At 37.0% G+C, this 19,221-nt stretch overlaps 1 protein-coding gene and 1 non-coding gene across 2 annotated transcripts; one reads left to right on the top strand and one right to left on the bottom strand.

The window, feature by feature from the left end:
- Positions 1-610: 610 nt before the first annotated feature.
- On the bottom strand, positions 611-6,386 carry LOC134656631 (modular serine protease-like). The gene is made up of 6 exons (XM_063512188.1): positions 6,377-6,386; positions 5,744-5,971; positions 3,700-3,824; positions 1,875-2,051; positions 1,162-1,321; positions 611-968 (listed from the first exon to the last, which is right to left on the bottom strand). The coding sequence occupies exons 1-6, from the start codon at positions 6,384-6,386 to the stop codon at positions 613-615; spliced, it is 1,056 nt and encodes a 351-aa protein (XP_063368258.1). The 3' UTR covers positions 611-612.
- Positions 6,387-12,414: 6,028 nt separating this feature from the next.
- Positions 12,415-12,486, top strand: Trnad-auc (transfer RNA aspartic acid (anticodon AUC)). Its single transcript has one exon. It is a non-coding gene; the product is annotated as a tRNA-Asp (tRNA).
- Positions 12,487-19,221: the final 6,735 nt, after the last annotated feature.

Below are 19,221 nucleotides of genomic sequence, written 5' to 3'. Positions count from 1 at the left end.
ACATCTATTAGGATCCTAACATCTATGCCTTAAAATGATTCGTAGATAGGAAGGTTTTTTCTTTTCTTTACAGTTATAGGTGACACAGCTCAGGTAAGCAGGAAAACACATCAAATATTATATGTTGGTAATTCATAATAATCAATCAGATTTATATAATATGTTTTCCCATTTCTTTTAATAACTTTATTTTCTTTTCCTTTTGTAAGAATTTGATATGTTTTCTGAAAGAGCTACGAATTTGTATGATTCCATGTACATATGTATATTTTCTAAATCAAATTTCTATTACACCTTATGTGTATAATTGCATGAATTCTATAGTGATTTAAATTGTATTTTTTTTCCTTATTTTCTCGTAATGAATGTTAATTATAAGATGTAATTATTTTTGAAAAGATGTGTCCCGCCGAGTTTGTTGCCGGTCCCATAATGGGATACCCTCCTCCAATTGAGGGGGGATTTAAATCTTCTCGGGGCAGAGGTGTAGGGTTGGAGCCGGTCTACCTAGCTTTATTTGACGTTCATAAGCGCATTGTAATTATGCCTACTTGAATAAACTATATTTTATCTTATCTTATCTTCTTTTCTTTTTGTGTTTTTTTTTTCATGTTAAGGTGTAGTGAAATTATTGCAATTACAAAAACAATTGCAATTAAAAACTGGCTTAGTATCCTCCCTCCCTCGTTTGCTTTCCTCCCTCGTCCTGTCCAATCCCGACTTGAAAATTCTGCTGGACCCATGCGCGCACGCATCCTCTATATCCGGTATATGCGCACGCAGAAACGCGCGGTGCGCAAGCACGCGCGTGAGCGTGGCGCGGGCGTGCGTGTTACAGCTGTGCGCGTTGCGTGGAGCAGTGGACGCTACGCCGTACAGGAAGGGCCGCGGCTCCTCGCTGTCGATGAAGACGAGATCGCTGTTGAATACTAAACCGCCGCCGCTGTCGCCACGGCATAATGACTTGCCTGGTAACACGTAAAAGATAATATTATGGTGGTTGGTTGGAAGAAGTGGAATGAAAGAACTGAAGGAAGGAATTGACGTTTCTTCAAACAAAAACGTTACTTTTTTATATCCGCTAGACGTTCAGTCGGAACGCTCACCACAAAATGAAAAGTTTCAACTTCGCAAGTATAAAGATTGAGACCAAAATGGTACCTGTGGTAACGCCCGCACAGATTTTGTCACTGGTAATGTACTTCAGGAACCCGGGTTCTGCGCTAGCGATGCAGTCCTCGATTGGCACGTACGGCATGTACAGGGATTGTAGCGTCTGCGCAGGCGTCCCGTCTTCTGATGTCAGGCCCCAACCCACGATCTATGAATTATAATGAACTGCAACTGATACTTAATACCTTAAAACTAGCAAGCTTAGATATTTTATAAAAAAACCGGACAAGTGCGAGTCGGACTATCGAACCCTCGGTGGGTTTCCTAAAAATTTTAATTATTTTTCATTTATTTTTACAAATGTATAGTTTAAAAAAAATCCTGTAAGTACTTGTATAAGACGATATTAATTGCATAATTTTATAGGTGAACAGAAAGTACCCTATATATTTTAATTCCCTTGACCTGTCTACTCTTGTATTGTTTTACAAGAAGATGTCGGATTCCAGGCCCCGTAGACAACATGCCAATCGCTAACACTCCGTAGCGAACGAAACGCAACTGTCGCTGTCAGACAAACATGAAAGAGTGATAGAGAGACACAAAGCGATTCGCTGGCGAAGCGTAAGCTATTGTCACCTTGGCTAGACCGCTTGAAGAGATTGAAAACTCCTTCAACAATTCCTACTCTTCTCTGCCTATAAACACAGGTCACAAGATCCTTTGATTTATATGTTTGAAACACCTATTACGAGACTCACCATGCCTTCATTCTCACTGCGCAGAAAATCAGCCTCCAAGTCGTCATCAAAGAGGACGCAGAGCGGGCGGACCCGGACAGTGGTTACAAATTCCTTTGCCAAGAGTACTGCTGCTATGTCATCTTGGAAACTGGTGATGGCGCCGCGGAAACGCGCGGGGAGGTTGATTGCGGATATCTGCGGGGGAAAAGTGTAATGATAAGATAACATAAGATAAGATAAAAGATGTTTATTAGTGACGATCACAAAACATGTACGGACATGTACAGACAACAACAACAGAGAGAAAAGAAGAAATTAATAAGTGTGCATCACGAAATGGACCCAACTCAGCATAATGCTAGCTATAAAGCCAGCGCTGGTCTTCCGTAGGGCCCATTCGGTGATGCCACGACAGATAACACATAAAGCAACATATTAAATCACTACAAAGGTACACAAAAGGAATAATTGAGAAAATAGAGAATACAAAAAAAAAATCAGAAAACAGACAAAACAAAAAAAGGAAAAACATAAACATAGACAAAAAAATTTAGTAACATGTAATATTATGAACATATGTAATATAAGTAATGTTGTCATCTTACAATGTTATGGAGCCTTGATATATAGGGACCTGAAGGAAGACGAATGGAACGCTGCTAAGGTTGTGGTCGCCTAAACTACAACAACAATACATAATTGTATCCTCTTTATTGCACAACCTCAGACTAAATGTACATGGAAATACAAATAATACATGTAGACAGAGGTAAATAACAGGCGGCCTACATTTTAAATGCATTGTGCAATAAAATACAAATTACTAAGTAATCTGATAATTAATATTTCTACTTGTTGACAGACGTAGCTTGAGCTTTCCAACAGATTGCTTACGAGCTAAGAATGCTAAAAGGCGGTTTCTAGACTTTCTAGTTTGCTTCATCAGACCATTGGCTTTTTGGTTTTCAGTAGTGCTAGTAAGCGACACCCTGTGGACACTGGACACTCTAGTCATAGAATAAGTAATAGTATTATCATACAGAACGGACACGCACCGCCCCGCCCCGATTCGGATTACCTCGCCCGCGACAGGCCGCGACATGAATGTGTGCGTAAGTCGCTCTACTGAGAGCATGTCAGGATTCCGTCAGAAACTCAATGACGCGTGTACAGACGTGCCGCGCACACATATAAACGCAAATCATTTTTAGGGTTCCGTAGCCAAATGGCAAAAAACGGAACCCTTATAGATTCGTCATGTCTGTCTGTCTGTCCGTCTGTCCGTCCGTATGTCACAGTCACTTTTCTCCGAAACTATAAGAACTATAGTGTTGAAACTTGGTAAGTAGATGTATTCTGTGAACCGCATTAAGATTTTCACACAAAAATAGAAAAAAAGCAATAAATTTTTGGGGTTCCCCATACTTCGAACTGAAACTCAAAAATTTTTTTTTCATCAAACCCATACGTGTGGGGTATCTATGGATAGGTCTTCAAAAATGCTATTGAGGTTTCTAATATCATTTTTTTCTAAACTGAATAGTTTGCGCGAGAGACACTTCCAAAGTGGTAAAATGTGTCCCCCCCCCCCCTGTAACTTCTAAAATAAGAGAATGATAAAACTAAAAAAAATATATGATGTACATTACCATGTAAACTTCCACCGAAAATTGGTTTGAACGAGATCTAGTAAGTAGTTTTTTTTTATACGTCATAAATCGCCTAAATACGGAACCCTTCATGGGCGAGTCCGACTCGCACTTGGCCGCTTTTGATGTATTGTGTGTCCGCCCTGTGCTCTAGTGGAATGTTGTAAGTATACCATTGAAAGTAAACCTCTTACGTCAGCCTGCTGCGCATCTAAGTCATGGCTTTCTTTCCACGGTCGGTAAAGTTTGCCGGCCGCCGCCGCGAACTGCGCAGCGGGTAGCGCGCCGCCATCCAGCTCACTCCAAAAACAGTGCGCCGCTGGTAAGAAAGATCATAGGTTAGCAAAACATTTTAATACAACAGGTCAAAAACTGGTCTCATTAAGGTTATGCAAGTTATATATGTACACATCATAAAATAAATGGAGTTTAAAGGATAAGTGCCTTGCCGGCCCTTATACTCGTACGCATGTTTCAAACTTTTACTTCATAAGAGCTACCTAAACTAAACATAGGTAGGTAGCTGTTCTGAACCTGGTATAGAGGTCTATACCAGCCTGACTCACGCTAGACCGAGCCGGGGCCAGAGTGAGTCATCCTTATACGAGGGGCGTTCAAAATATTCTCGGTATTGATATCTTACGACCTCTTCTAAAATTTCTTTCGTTACTGGCCGCTAAGGTTTATTCATTGACATTAAAAAAAAGTATAATTCGAACCGAGATGGTCTTTTGTTTTTCTGCAATTGCTGAACAAACATGAACATCATGTGCGAATTGACAATGTTAACTAAATTAGAACATCGATGCGTGATAAAATTCTTGACAAAACAGGGTAAAAATCAAAAAACCATAAAAGAGGAAATGGATTGTGTTTACCGTGAGTCTGCTCCTTCTTTATCTACCATTCAAAAGTGGTCAAGCGAGTTTAAACGCGGAAGGGAGAGTATTGAAGATGACCCTAGACCTGGCCGGCCTGTAGTAGCTACTTCACAAGAAAATATTGATAAAGTGGAAAAACTTATATTGGAAGATGGTCGAGTGAAGGTAAAATCTATAGCACAAGTAACCAATCTCTCTATTGGTACCGTACATGATATTATACATGACCATCTTAATATGTCAAAAGTAAGTGCAAGATGGGTTCCGCGAATGCTGACTCGGCTTCAAAAAGACATGCGTGTAGCTTGTTGTTCCGATTTTATTGACCTGTGCGGTGAAAATCCTGATGAGGTGCTGCAAAGAATAGTTACTGGAGATGAAACCTGGGTTCATCATTATGACCCAGAGAGTAAACAAGAGTCCATGCAGTGGCACATTAAGGGTTCAGCTCATCCCAAGAAGTTCAAGGTCATCCCTTCAGCTGGCAAGGTCATGGCCACGATATTTTGGGATTGTGAAGGAGTATTACTAATCGATTATAAAGAAAAAGGTGTAAATATCACAGGACAGTACTACGCTAACATTCTACGTCAATTAAATGATGTAATTAAAGAAAAGAGGCGAGGAAAGTTAACCAAAGGTATTCTGCTTCTGCATGACAACGCCCCCGTCCATACTGCTCATATTGCCAAGGCAGCTATTGTTGAATGTGGGTTTAAAACTGTTACTCACCCACCGTATAGTCCGGACTTAGCCCTCAGCGACTTTTTTTTGCTCCCCAATCTTAAAAAGGATCTGCGTGGAAATAAATTTTCTGACGATGAAGCATTGAAGGCGGCAGTGGAGGAGCATTTTTACACGAAAGATAAAAAATATTTTTACGAGGGATTAAAAAAAATAATTGATCGATCTTTTAAGTGTATGAACATAGGGGGGGAGTATATTGAAAAATAAAAATATCAAACTTTTCGTACTTGTTTGTTTTCATTCTCATACCGAGAATATTTTGAACACCCCTCGTAACATTTATTTCAAATTAAAATAAATGGAATATTCTATTATGTTAAAATAGGTATAGCTATCTGTAAGTTTCAATGTAACTCTCTGTACAATTTGTACCATAAGTAACGAAACTGGGTCCTGGGACTCCTGGGTTTCCTAGCTCAGGACACATGGTCGTTATTTACTGTATATTTAAATTTATACTATAAACTTTTTCATTTTTTCTTACCAGAAATAACAGCTTTAGTAGTAACCAGCGTCCCGCCACAAATCTGCATGTAGGGTTCAAAAGCCTTGCTATATATACCAACGTGCCAGTGAACCAGCGGACCTTCGGATGAAGTAAGGGTTTTACCCCCTGCTATAATCCCTAAATTTTCGAATTCATTCAGGTTGGATCCATTACTATCTATTGTTACCGCCTCCTCTTTATTTTCTTCTGTGTCTTGTGTGTGTTCTTGATTGATTATATTTGTTATGTTCTGATCAAGGCTGGTGGCGTTTTGAAAAACATTGCTTACGTGTGTTGAATTATACGAGTCGCCTTTTGAAAGTTCAATATTTTGACTCGCGAGGATTAAAGCTGTGGAAATTAAATGCTTAAGTTGTAAGAGTTGCATTCAAAATTAAAAGTCCTCCTACTCTCATGGTCGTTATAATAATACGTTCTTTCAACATTCCTGAAAGATGTTTATTTATATTTTAGGTGCAAAATTTGACGGCGATCTAGGGCAATTTTTTTACCTGTAGCATAAGTTAGTGTAGTGTAGTAAGTTTTATTATAAGAAGAAGATAAAATAAATGTCATAAAGAACCAATATGTAAGTTAAGGTAGGCTGGTGTAGCAGTATATATTATGGGCGATAACCTGTTTGTTGTTGTTATTCTGGTAAATCCTGAACTTTATTAAATAACACATAATTAATGATACTTCAAACAAAGAACGACTTTTCGAAATTATTGGTAAAACTAATCATATAAAACTCACCAGTGATCATAATCGAACTTGAGGTCATCATTCTTTTTTTTTTTGCACAGACTGGTCCGGATCTACCGGCAGATAAATATACACTGGGGCCTTGTGCTGGATGTTTTAAGTATTTTTAACAGGTTTGCGTTCAAATACTTATTTTGACTGGCGATTAACCCTCAACTTATGACGACAGTGCCAATAATATCGAACTGGTTTATTAATAGCAGAGAGTTCATACCGTCGCTATAGAAAACAATAATACTGTAAACCGCAATACCTACACAATTTTTATTACATACGAGGATTATCCTAAAAGAATTTAGATACTCAAAAAATTTAATGTTTATTATTTAATACAGGCACAATTTTTTCAAAGTACCTATTCACCATGAACGTGTATACCTACATGTTTCCATCCGTTTAAACCACTTGGAAAATACCGACGACCACTCTTCTTTAGACACCTCCGAAATTTCATAGTAATAAGCATCCAGGGCATCTTCTTTGCTGTCATACCGCTTTCCTCTTGACTTTTCATAAATTTTCGAAAAGTAAAACTCACAGGGTGCTAGGTCAGGACGAAGTATGAGTATGACTTACGATTGTTTAATAAATTCGAACTGCAAGAATCTGGTTGAGTAGTTATACTCAATCGTGGAGGTGCTACAAGTACAAAATACATCGTAGAATCACTCACTCATAGTGAACTATGCAAAGTTAAGCCACAGAGTTCAATGCACTGTCTAGAGTACTTTCATTTGTCTTGAGACAAAGAACTGTAAACACAACTGAAGGGACACATCGACACAAGTATGCGAATTACCTTTTCGCACGTGTATTGCATAACCTTTTTCAGTACATATGGCCGTTTAAATTTTCGACATACGCACGTATAGTGCTACCTAGTTACCGCATTAGGGCGGTAAAGTAGCACCATATATGTATACTGTAAACATCAAACACAGACTCAGCTAATAAGCAGAAAAAGCTTCACTTAACGTCAAAAGAGCATCTGTTGTACACGGGCATTAGCGAATAAAAAGGTATAACGAATAAAAAGCGCGTAAAAAACAAACAAATGACTCGAGGCCACAAACAAACACACGGGACGTGTAAAACCGAGCGGTAACATCGCTGGCGGGACTCTGGGAAAAATATGCGTGGCACTCGGGGTGTGGAGAAAGGGTTCTATTTTGTTTTAGCCTATATTGTGTCCCACTGTTGGGCAAAGGCCTCCCCTGTCTTTCGCCACTCGTCACGGTTTTGTGCATGCTCCCGCCAGTTGCCACAGAATGAGTCCAGGTCGTTTTTGGTCTGCCTCGGGTGATTTGTGGTGTGGTGTGGTGGTGTAGTGTGAGGGAGGTTTTATTAAAGTTGAAATAAAACCTAATACATAAAGAATATGTGTTTGACCCAATTAAGGAACTACTTGGAGGTGTAGGTAATTTTACAGACCAATGGTGTTTTTATTATACACTTGAATATGTATATACCCAGTCTTTCCACGCATCTTTAAGCCGTATTAGAAGCCATAGGCGTTTTCCTCGCTCCCCACCCATTCCCGAAAAAAACACGGAAAAACTCGTACACGCTTCGTTTGTGGGAATTTTCTCCGCGCGAATTTTTTGCTTCCCTTTATATTTGACGAGTTTGTATTAAGCGCGGGATCTCACAAGGAAGCGATTTCGGGCCGAAAAGTCTTATGTTAGGGTACTTTGGTGTATAGATGAGCTGTTTTTGGTGAGATGGGCGTTGGCAGCGGTAATCTTTAAGCAATTTGTCACGGGCGGCCGGAAAGTTCTTTACAACGTCTTGCTGGGTGCGGGTTTGGACGGGCTTAGTGCTTGAACGAGTACTTGTACATATGTAGTGCATAAATATTTTCCATCGTTTTTTCACGAAAACGTACGAACGTGTCTTGCTATATCAGTCAGTCTTTGTGCAAAAAGTACTGAGGTTGACTGAAGTAGCATGACAAAATACTGAACGTTTTCGAAAAATTACGATGGAAAACAATTATACACTACATCTGTAAGTTACATCGGCATTGGGATAGTATCAGGTGAACGGAACTAGGTTGATATAGTAACTTATTATAAATAAAAATAAATTCAAAAACGCGACTACTGAAAAATCGCGCTCTACTAAGTAGTATGAAATAAGAAAAAAATCTCATCTGAAAATCAAATAGATAATATTATAGGTTTATCATCTTCTAAATAAAAAAATACAATGTATCATAATTTACAAAATTCTGTATACATATATTTACAGAGGTAGGTATTCAGAGGATAGCTGTGGCCACATTCCACTTACTGAGTTAACAACACAATACAGTAGAAACTAAACCATAATAAGCTTTAACCATCCCATCCCGTCCCATTACTATTTCTATATTTCGTTTTTTTTGCATTAGTAAAAGACTACGCGATCATGACGTGTCTTTTTTTTAAATAAATAAATATACATATTTGGGGACATGTAACAATTATGAATCATATAAATAAATAAATAAAATAAAAAAATAAAAATAAAAAAGCCTTTTATTTCTTGCATATTACAATGTCAAACATAAAAAATCTACAATACAATTTATTTAATTTTCTAATAGTCATTTTTTAGTAATGTTTGGTCACTTATGTACATATTGTTGTTTTTTTTTTTTTTTACTAGGTGAATTTAGCAAGAACCCCTTCTCAGGTGAAGGCCTCCTCCAGAGTAAGCCAGTCGGATTTATCCTGTGCTTTTTGTATCCAGTTTGTCCCTGCAACCTTTACTATCTCGTCTGACCATCGCGTGTATGGTTTGCCGCTGTTACGCTTTCCTGGTGGTCCTGGCCATGTCGTTACTTGTTTTGCCCATCTATTGGACTTCATCCTGGCGACATGTCCTGCCCATCTCCATTTTTGTTTTTTTGCGTATTTGAGCGCGTCTATCACGTTAGTTTTGGATCTAATAATGCTGTGCTTAATTTTCTGGATTTTTCTAATATTTGTCATACTTCTTTCCATACTTCTTTGGCATGTAACTATTTTGTTTTTAATATTTTTGGTAAATTTCCAGGTTTGCGCGGCGTACGTGAGCGATGGTAGTAAACATGAGTCCATGATTTTCTTTTTAAATTTAATAGGAATTGTGCTCTTCAATATTTCTTTTTGGCTCCAGAATTTGTTCCACGTGATCTTGATTCTCCTATCAACTTCATGTTCGCTATTTCTCATATCAAATGAGATTTGCTTCCCAAGGTATATATAGTTTTTAACGTACTCCATTTCGGTATCTCCAATATGCATTGGTTGTTGTGTACTATTAGTCATTATTTTTGATTTGCTGAAATTTATTTCTAGCCCTGTCACTCTACTGGCAGTCTGCAGGGTGAGTATCATGTATTTTAGGTCTGAAAAGCGTTCTGAAAGCAAGACGATGTCGTCTGCGAATCTTAGGTGATGTAGGTAGCTACCGTTTATAGGCAGTCCACGGCCAGACCAATTCAGCTTGCTAATTATCGACTCTAGCACTGCAATGAATATCTTGGGTGATATGGGATCGCCTTGCCTTACGCCACGTTCAATTTGTATTGGCGGGCCGATTGTTTCCAGTTGGACTCTACTCGTGGTATGTTTGTAGAGTTGTTTTAAGATATCAATGTACTGGAGCTCTACTTGTTGTTCTTTTAATGCCTCCCATATTGACGAGTGAGATAGGGTATCAAAGGCTTTTTGATAATCTATGAAGGCAATGTATAGCGGCCTCCGGAATTCCTGGTACTTTTCAATTAGGAGCTCTACTGTGTGCACATGATCTATCGTTGAGAAACCGCTTCTAAAGCCAGCTTGTTCAACTGGTTGGCATTTTTCTAAAGTTATGCTTATTCTTTTTTCTAAAATCGATGAAAAAAGTTTGTAGAGACTTGGTAGTAAACTAATAGGACGGTAATTTGCAATGTCATTGGGGTCGCCTTTTTTATATAAAAGAATAATATTGGATTCCGACCACTGTTTTGGTGTTACTGCTGAATCATATACGACCATTTAAAATCTTTTGCTTTCATAAGTAATAGTTACTTACCTACTGATTTTTAAAAAGCATACTTCAATAAAAAGATATGTCATGATTGTTTACCTTTTTTCTAAAGCTAAAAAAACGAACTTATAAAAATTTCTACGTACCAGTATACGCCCCATATTTTAGTAACTTAACTTCAACTCACTCGTGTAAAGTTGTAAACGCAGCACAGCAAGTAGACTTTTTATCGTTTACACTTGCGTTGAATTATGAAAACGAAAGTTTTTTTTTACGTATTTATTGTTTAGCCTCGAAATTAAATAGGATTAAAGAGCTTCAACTTGAAGCTTTCTCCTCGGGGCTTTCCTGTTCGAATTCGCCGTAATTGAATTTATCGAAGAAAATCTAATTTATTTTTTCCCGACCTGTAGGATTTGTGTGATAGAAAGAAGGCTTTTAAATAAACATTTTGTTGTGAATAGAGGAATTTTTAATGCTCGTCTCTTGTGCTAGAATTTGGAATAGCGGTGAATATTGTATGTGACATTTTTATGCTCAAGGCCTGAAAAAATAATAATTGAAATCTCAAGGCAATTAAGTGTCAATTAGCCAGGTTTTCATTTTAAGCAGGTCGTAAGAAATATCCAGGGTCTTAAAATATTGTCCCAATTAGGCATAGAAGTTCTCAAGCCTTAATTTGGCAGAAATAGGAAGGTGGTGAGTTCAAACTTTCTCGGCGCTCAATAGTATCAATGTTTGAAAAAAAACACGAAAAGAGGGTCAGAGCTTGTGTAGAGTATTTTTGACAGTGCCAAATTAAGGACAGAGGTTGTGTTCTGGCTATTTATTTTATAGGTGTGCAAATAAATCCCATCTCGTCATCAAACACAAAACGGGCGGATGATTTCAAAATGAGATCAAACAAATTGACATCAATTTGTGAATTAGCATCGGCTTATTTATCCATCCAATCGCCAAATAGGGAGTCCCATCTATTTGATGTTAATAATTTAATAAACGCAGACAACTCGCCAATCATTTGCATCCGCCATTGTGCGAAATTTAAAACAGGGCTGTCGGTGATTATTCAAATCGGATGCCACAGATTACGTCTAGCAGAAGGCGCGTTACTAGAAATAGTGAATTAAGGAAGGGATGTTTTAAATAAGAAATAATATTAAATATCGTTTATTTCAGGTTTTTAGACCAATAAGTAAGGTCAATACGGTTAAGTGTAGCTGGCCTTCACGTTGGGGCCAATTTACACAATGATTACTGTTTATTGCGAGGTTGTTCGAAGCTATTTTGGCCTCCCGCTGCCGTTCGCTCCGGTCGCTAGTATTTGGTATGTGTGCTGTGATCAAAACTTGAGTCCCACGAGTAGGTACCTTAACTTAACTTACCTATGTATGTAGATATTTTTTTTATATTTTAGAATTACTCTTTTATGTAATGTTTAGTTACGCGACATGTTACAGAATCAGTTTTAAGAAAAAACCTTATTAGTTATTAGGTACTTGTGATAATGAGTCGAGCCGAGAAAAAACTTATTCCTAACAAATTAACCTTGTATAAGGAAAGTCTTACACAACTGTATGAATGAGAAAAACGCTTGTATTCCTTTTTGAATCGTTTTCATTCCAGCTAAGAAAAAACCAACCCAATTCATCCAATACTTTCCTCACCTCAACCCCTCTCGCTCGCCCATAGTAGGTACTAGGTACATTAAAGAAGGACAGCGATACCATTAAAACAGGGTGAAGGATAATTGTTTGCCAGCGGAAACATTAATAGGTGACAAATCGGCGGACCTTCCATATAGAGGTCATGTGAATAGATACCTTCGGGTAGAGCCCGCGTTAAAAGTCTCGACGCGAAACACTTATTTTCTATTATTGCTGTTACGGGATATCAAGATAGTTTATAATTTATATTGTTGTCTATTACCTAATAAAGAAAATAATAAATTTAAAAGTGGAAAAATGACTGTCTGGGGTGAGACTTGAACTAACGGCATATGGTGGAAAGATTTGCTGGCTATGTATGAGGTCTTGGTGGCTCAATGGCAGAGCGCTGGAGTATCGATCCAGAGGCCGTGAGTTCAAGTCTCACCCAAGACAGTATTTTTTCCACTTTTAAATTTATTCTAAGCTTAATAGCATCGATCGCAGACGTTTCTGCTTGTTAAAAATTAAAAAAGAAAAGAATAGTAATGTATCTGTCATCTGTCACCAGTAAGTATGAGAGAACTTTAGAAAAGGTGTTATGTATAATACGTTATGATATTATTCTCAAGACTCATCAATCAATCAATTAAACAAATCATTTATTTTCAGGCAACTAAGGCCCATAGATATACCACCACACACCACAGTAATAAACATTATAAACTAAAAAAATATCTCAATCATATCATAATCATTATCTTTTTTTTGTTCCATCTAGTGGTAAGTAGTGATCTATGTTTATGAGTCATTTGAGGGCGCCAGAAGTATTCCGGCTGTATAATGGTCGTTTTAGATCTAGATCCAAAGGCAATGGGATGCTTCGGATGTGTCAGCGATATGGATTTGATAAGGATATGTGTGATAATAATAGTCTGCGTGTAAATTAGGTACGTGTTGTTTCTCAAAGTAGGGTATGCGAACCCTGGGTTTTCCTTTGATTGCAAAATATTCGCAATATTTAAAATAAAATATTTTTTTTAGGTTCATACATAAGCAGCAAGTAGCAAATATAATAATATGAACTCGCCACGGGCCACAGTAATTCATTGTTTTATTCATTGCAAAGAAATCACGCATAGTTTTTTAATAGTATTTTATACAATCGTGATATAATGGAGAGCTTTTCAGTCGAGTACCGTGTTTAAGGTGTTTAAGGAAGAAGGAAGGTACGAGATTGAAAAGCTTGATTATATCACTATTGTATACAATACTTTTTCTACGAGTCAACAAAAAAAATACTTAAAACTAGTAGAAGAATCATAGATGTAGGTAAAAAAACCAAAAGTATGTATACAGCTGATGCGCGAGCAGCCGCGATACCTTCATACTCGTACGCGACCCGGCCCCCGCGCCCCGCGCCCCCGGCCGGTTGGTCAACGACACCTTCTCGTAACTCATGAGGCCCTGGTACTTGCTCCGCGCTTTCGATTGGTCAATTTCATTATAGTTGACTAAACTGTATCGAAATGAATATTATAGTTGCCTAAACAGTATCGAAATGAATATTATAGTTGCCTAAACAGTATCGAAATGAATATTATAGTTGAGTTGGGGTCCCATAGTAAAAAAGTATGCGATTTCACTTTGGTATACGAAGTCTTAATTCAAGCATTGCAGTCGACGAGTAGAAAAAAGCGTTTCTGTTGGGCGCTTTCCTAAGGCCCAAGATACACTAGAAAGTTTTAATTACGTAAGTAGGGATACTGCAGAATGAGAGATGAATATCGTTATCTTATTCTAACAAATAGCTTTGTCCCTCCCTACTTACGTAAGTAAAACTTACAAGTGTATCTCGGGTCTAATATTAGGGGGAGAGATTGTCCATTATAACCTACAAAGTCAGCTCTCAGAATATGGTTCAAAATTAAAATCACGATATATAGAAAAGGCAAGTAAAATGTCCAGTGTGCAACAGAGTGGTTCTCAAACCTCAGCCGTTATTGTTCGGAGCCATTTAGATGCGTGCAGCGGTCGAGTATTAGCACAGAGGCGGATTGAACTTCGAGAGCTCTTAGCGCGTTCGAGTCACAAGCGGTAGCGATTAGCGATATCACTTTTGTGACAAAAAAGCATTCGGCTCGCCTTATAAGTGATGCGATTAAAACAGACAAACACAACTAACATTATCTCTTCTGTTCTCGAAAAAGCCCAATTTTTCATTAACGTGAAAACTGATCCCTGCTTTTTAGGGTTCCGAACCCAAAGGGTAAAAACGGGACCCTATTACTAAGACTTCTCTGTCTGCCTATCTTCTGTCCGTCCGTCTGTGTATCTGTCACCAGGCTGTATCCCAACGATTCTCATGAACCGTGATAGCTAGACAGTTGAAATTTTTACAGGTGATGTATTTCTTTTGCCGCTATAACGAAATGAAATGAAATGAAATTTATTATTCGTAACATACAGTTATAGGTCAATACATAATAGGAACAACAAATACTAAAAAGTACGGAACCCTCGGTGAGCGAGTCCGACTCGCACTTGTCCGGTTTTTTTACTGTTGACTGATTGACTGAATTGATTTTAGCTGCCGCAAAATTCCGGGCAGCAACATCGATTTTGACATTAACGGCAGTTAAGTAATGCATTTGGCAGTTATGTCGCGCTGCAATACTGCTGCAGTCGACTGTATTACTGCAAGACATATCAAAATCTCAATCTATCTAGAAATTGAAGAAAAGTGTGCCGGACCCAAAAGTTCTAATGCATGTGTACGAGGCACCATTTCCATCTCGGACTATTTAATTGGCGCTCTCACTGCGTTCGAACAATCTACTATAACAATTGTCAATGATTTTATTAATGATATTAGTTTTTAAGTCCAATGTATATTAGTAGTAATTATTGTTATATTTGTATTTTATTTATTTTATTTTATTTTATTTTAGTACATGGAAAACCAACAGCGCTACATATATTTTAATGAATTTATTTTTATTATTAAATGAATTACATTTTAATGAATGCCCATAGGTTAGACTGTATATAGATATAGTATACCTATACTATATTTTGTACGCCGAGAGGCAAAGCATGAAGGACAGTACAGTACCGTAAAATGGGGTGAGACCTAGGTGCAAAACTGACATTCAAACCTCGATAACATTTTATTTTTACATATGCAAACTGAATGGTGTATATAATAAGTGTTCCGGACGTTTGTATTTTAGTTTTTATTTTATTTTGGGTAGTTCCATTTCATAACTTTGACGATAAACAGGAAATCCCACCTCACCTCGTAGTCCCCCGTATTTGGGGTGAGTTGGGTTTTCATACAAAGGTGATTTTGGAAGATTGTTGGATTGTTTTTTTTTTATTATGAGTATTACTATAACTCCATTTTAAATTGGAATACATTATTTTTGTAGCAGTGGCCTTAAAAATCCATCTCACCCCCCTTTCATCCCTTCTCTCCCCATTCATAACCCAACTCTCCCCGAGAACCCTACTCACCCCATTTTACGGTACAACATCTCTGTTACTTTTTTACTCATCTTAGACAAATCAATTATCTTTAGCAATAACGCCCGCTGCCGCTCGTGGCTTGCGCGGCGCCGCCTTACGAGGGCCCAGGCGACTACAATCACTGGGTAATATAGTATAGAACATTTACTGTTGTAATAGTCGAAACAATTTCCATTTAGCAATAACGCCCGCTGCCGCTCGTGACTTGCGCGGCGCCGCATCCGGCACATTTGCAGGCTGCATGCTGTGTGCTCCCGCGCAAGTGTTTTAATGGATGCGTACGAGGGCCCCAGGCGACTTAAATCACTGGTTAATATAGTATAGTACATTTAGGACATTTAGGTAGGTATTTAGGTATTGTTAAATATGGTAAGGCTAGTATACAAAGCATTTAATATACAAGACTACCTCTGTCTACAAGACTACTAAAATTATGGGTTATTTCTATACAAAGCCAAGTGAAGTTAATTTTGATTAAAAATAAAAGAAAATAAAATCTTTTTATTGACACTTTCTATAAGCTTTGACGGATGAATTTCGTATATACCTAATAACCACCTACGACCAATACGACCTTCAAACCTTAACGTATTACCATCTCAAAGATTAGCAACGCACTTACAACCTCTTTGGTGTTGCAAATGTCCAAGGGCGGTGGTAATCGGGTACCGGTATTATTTTCATACAAATTAACAAGTATTTAATTTCGGTACCTCGGTTCTTTATGACATAAAGAACCGAGGTACCGTAATTAAATACATAAAGTTTATGTATTTATTTGCATTATATTCATCAGCTAGTTTGATAATTCATTTTAGAAAATTTAAGCAATATTGCGCATTTTGGGCAAAATTTTGATTTTTAGTCATAACTGGTAACGGCTTCAGAAATATGGAAAAGACTAGCTGTTGCCCGCGACTTCGTACGCGTGGATTTGTATATTGGTGGTTATATATTCTACATTAGCTTAGAACATTATGCAGCAAAAGATCGCAGTAGGACGGTTAATCATTTGTTAATTATTAATATTACAACGCATGATACTTGTCTTTCACAACCTACGAAGCTTCAAGCCCCTAACTGAATAAAATTGTTCTCGATATAATCCCTCTCAACCAGAAGATTTTCATGTCCTCTATTTAATAAAACCTACTACTTAACTACCTATTTACGAAGTTTGAAGTTCCTAGCTTTAAATAAAATTTGAACCCTATACAAACTTTCAACCCCTTTTTAACCATTATAGGCGATGAATTTTTAAAAACGCTGAAATTACTTTTCTTGTATTTTAATAATATGCCCATATACAAAGTTTACAACGATTCAAGTCCCGCACTCAAATGAATGTTTGACCTCCATACAAATCTTCAACCCCTTTTTCACCACCATGGGGATGAATTATCAAAAACTCTGAAATTAGTTTTCTTCTCTTTTGATAAAATACCTTTTTACGAAGTTTCAAGTTTGTTTGCAACTTTACAAATTTTCAACCCCCTTTCGACCCTTTAAGAGATGAATTTTAAAAACGCTGAATTTACTTTTCTCGTATTTTAATAAAATGCCATTTTACAAAGATTCAAGCCCCGCACTCACAAAAATGTTTGATCTCCATACACACTTTTTACCCTTTTTCACCACTTTGAGAGATAAATTTTCAAAAACGCTGAAATAAGTTTTCTTCTCTTTTAATAAAATACCTTTTTAAGAAGTCTCGAGTTCCTAGCTTAAAATAAAATGTGAACCCCATAAAAACTTTCAACCCCTTTTTAACCCTTTTAAGGGATGTACTTTTAAAAACGCTGAAATTACTTTTCTTGTATTCTAATAAATGCCTCTGTACAAAAATTCAAGCCCCGTCTAACAAAAATATCTGATCTCCATACAAACTTTCAACCCCTTTTTCACCACCTTCAGATATGAATTTTCAAAAACGCTGAAATGAGTTTTTTTCAGTTTTAATTTAATACCTTTTTACGAAGTTTCCAGTTCCTAGCTTAAAATAAGATTTGAAACCCGTACAAACTTTCAACCCCTTTTTAACCCTGTAAGGGGATGAATTTTACAAAACGCTAAAACTACTTTTCCTGTCTTCTAATAATATCCCCAAATCCAAAGATTCAAGCCCCGCGCTCGAAAAAATGTTTGATATCAATACAAACTTTCAACCCCTTTTTCACCACCTTACAGGATGAATTTTCAAAAACGCTGAAATTAGTTTTCTTGTATTTTAATTTAATAACTTTTTACAAAGTTTCAAGTTCCTAGCTTAAAATAAAATTTGAACGCTATACGAACTTCAACCCCTTTTTAACCCTATTAGGGGATGAATTTTACAAAACGCTGAAATTACTTTTCCTGTCTTCTAATAATATCCCCAAATCCAAAGATTCAAGTCCCGCGCTCGAAAAAATGTTTGATATCAATACAAACTTTCAACCCCTTTTTCACCACCTTACAGGATGAATTTTCAAAAACGCTGAAATTAGTTTTCTTGTATTTTAATTTAATACCTTTATACGAAGTTTCAAGTTCCTAGCTTAAAATAAAATTTGAAACCCGTACAAATTTTCAACCCCTTTTTAACCCTGTTAGGGGATGAATTTTACAAAACGCTGAAATTACTTTTCCTGTCTTCTAATAATATCCCCAAGTACAGAGACTCAAGTCCCGCGCTCGAAAAAAGATTTGATATCCATACAAATTTTCAACCCCTTTTTCACCACCTTAGGGGATGAATTTTCAAAAACGCTGAAATCAATATTCTTGTATTTTAATTTAATAACTTTTTACAAAGTTTCAAGTTCCTAGCTTAAAATAAAATTTGAACCCTATACGAACTTTCAACCCCTTTTTAACCCTATTAGGGGATGAATTTTACAAAACACTGAAATTACTTTTCTTGCCTTCTAATAATATCCCCAAATGCAAAGATTCAAGTCCCGCGCTCGAAAAAATATTTGATATCCATACAAACTTTCAACCCCTTTTTCACCACCTTAGGGGATGAATTTTCAAAAACTCTGAAATTAGTTTTCTTGCATATTCAAAATATATCTTTTTACGAAGTTTCAAGTTCTTAGCTTAAAATAAAATTTGAATCCTATACGAATTTTCAACCCTTTTTTAACCCTGTTAGGGGATGAATTTTACAAAACGCTGAAATGACTTTTCCTGTCTTCTAATAATATCGCCAAATGCAAAGATTCAAGTCCCGCGCTCGAAAAAATATTTGATATCCATACAAACTTTCAACCCCTTTTTCACCACCTTAGGAGATGAATTTTCAAAAACGCTGAAATTAGTTTTCTTGTATTTTAATTTAACACCTTTTTGCAAAGTTTCAAGTTCCTAGATCAAAATAAAATTTGCACCCCAAGACGAACTTTCATCCCATTTTTAACCCCCTTAGGGGTTGAATTTCTAAAAAAGTTGCAATTACTTTTTTTTGTAATCGGCTATTATGCCTTTCTAAGAAGTTACAAAGCATTTGTAATGGATTCAAACTTTCAACCCCTTTTTAACCCTGTTAGGGGATGAATTTTCAAAAACGCTGAAATTACTTTTCCTGTCTTATAATAATATCCCCATATACAAAGTTTCAAGTCCCACACTCACAAAAATATTTGATCTCCATACAAACTTTCAACCCCTTTTTCACCACCT

Source organism: Cydia amplana, chromosome 18 (genome assembly GCF_948474715.1).
Source record: "Cydia amplana chromosome 18, ilCydAmpl1.1, whole genome shotgun sequence".
NCBI classification, from domain to species: Eukaryota; Metazoa; Arthropoda; class Insecta; order Lepidoptera; family Tortricidae; genus Cydia; species Cydia amplana.
This window is presented reverse-complemented; position numbering and strand designations above follow the sequence as displayed.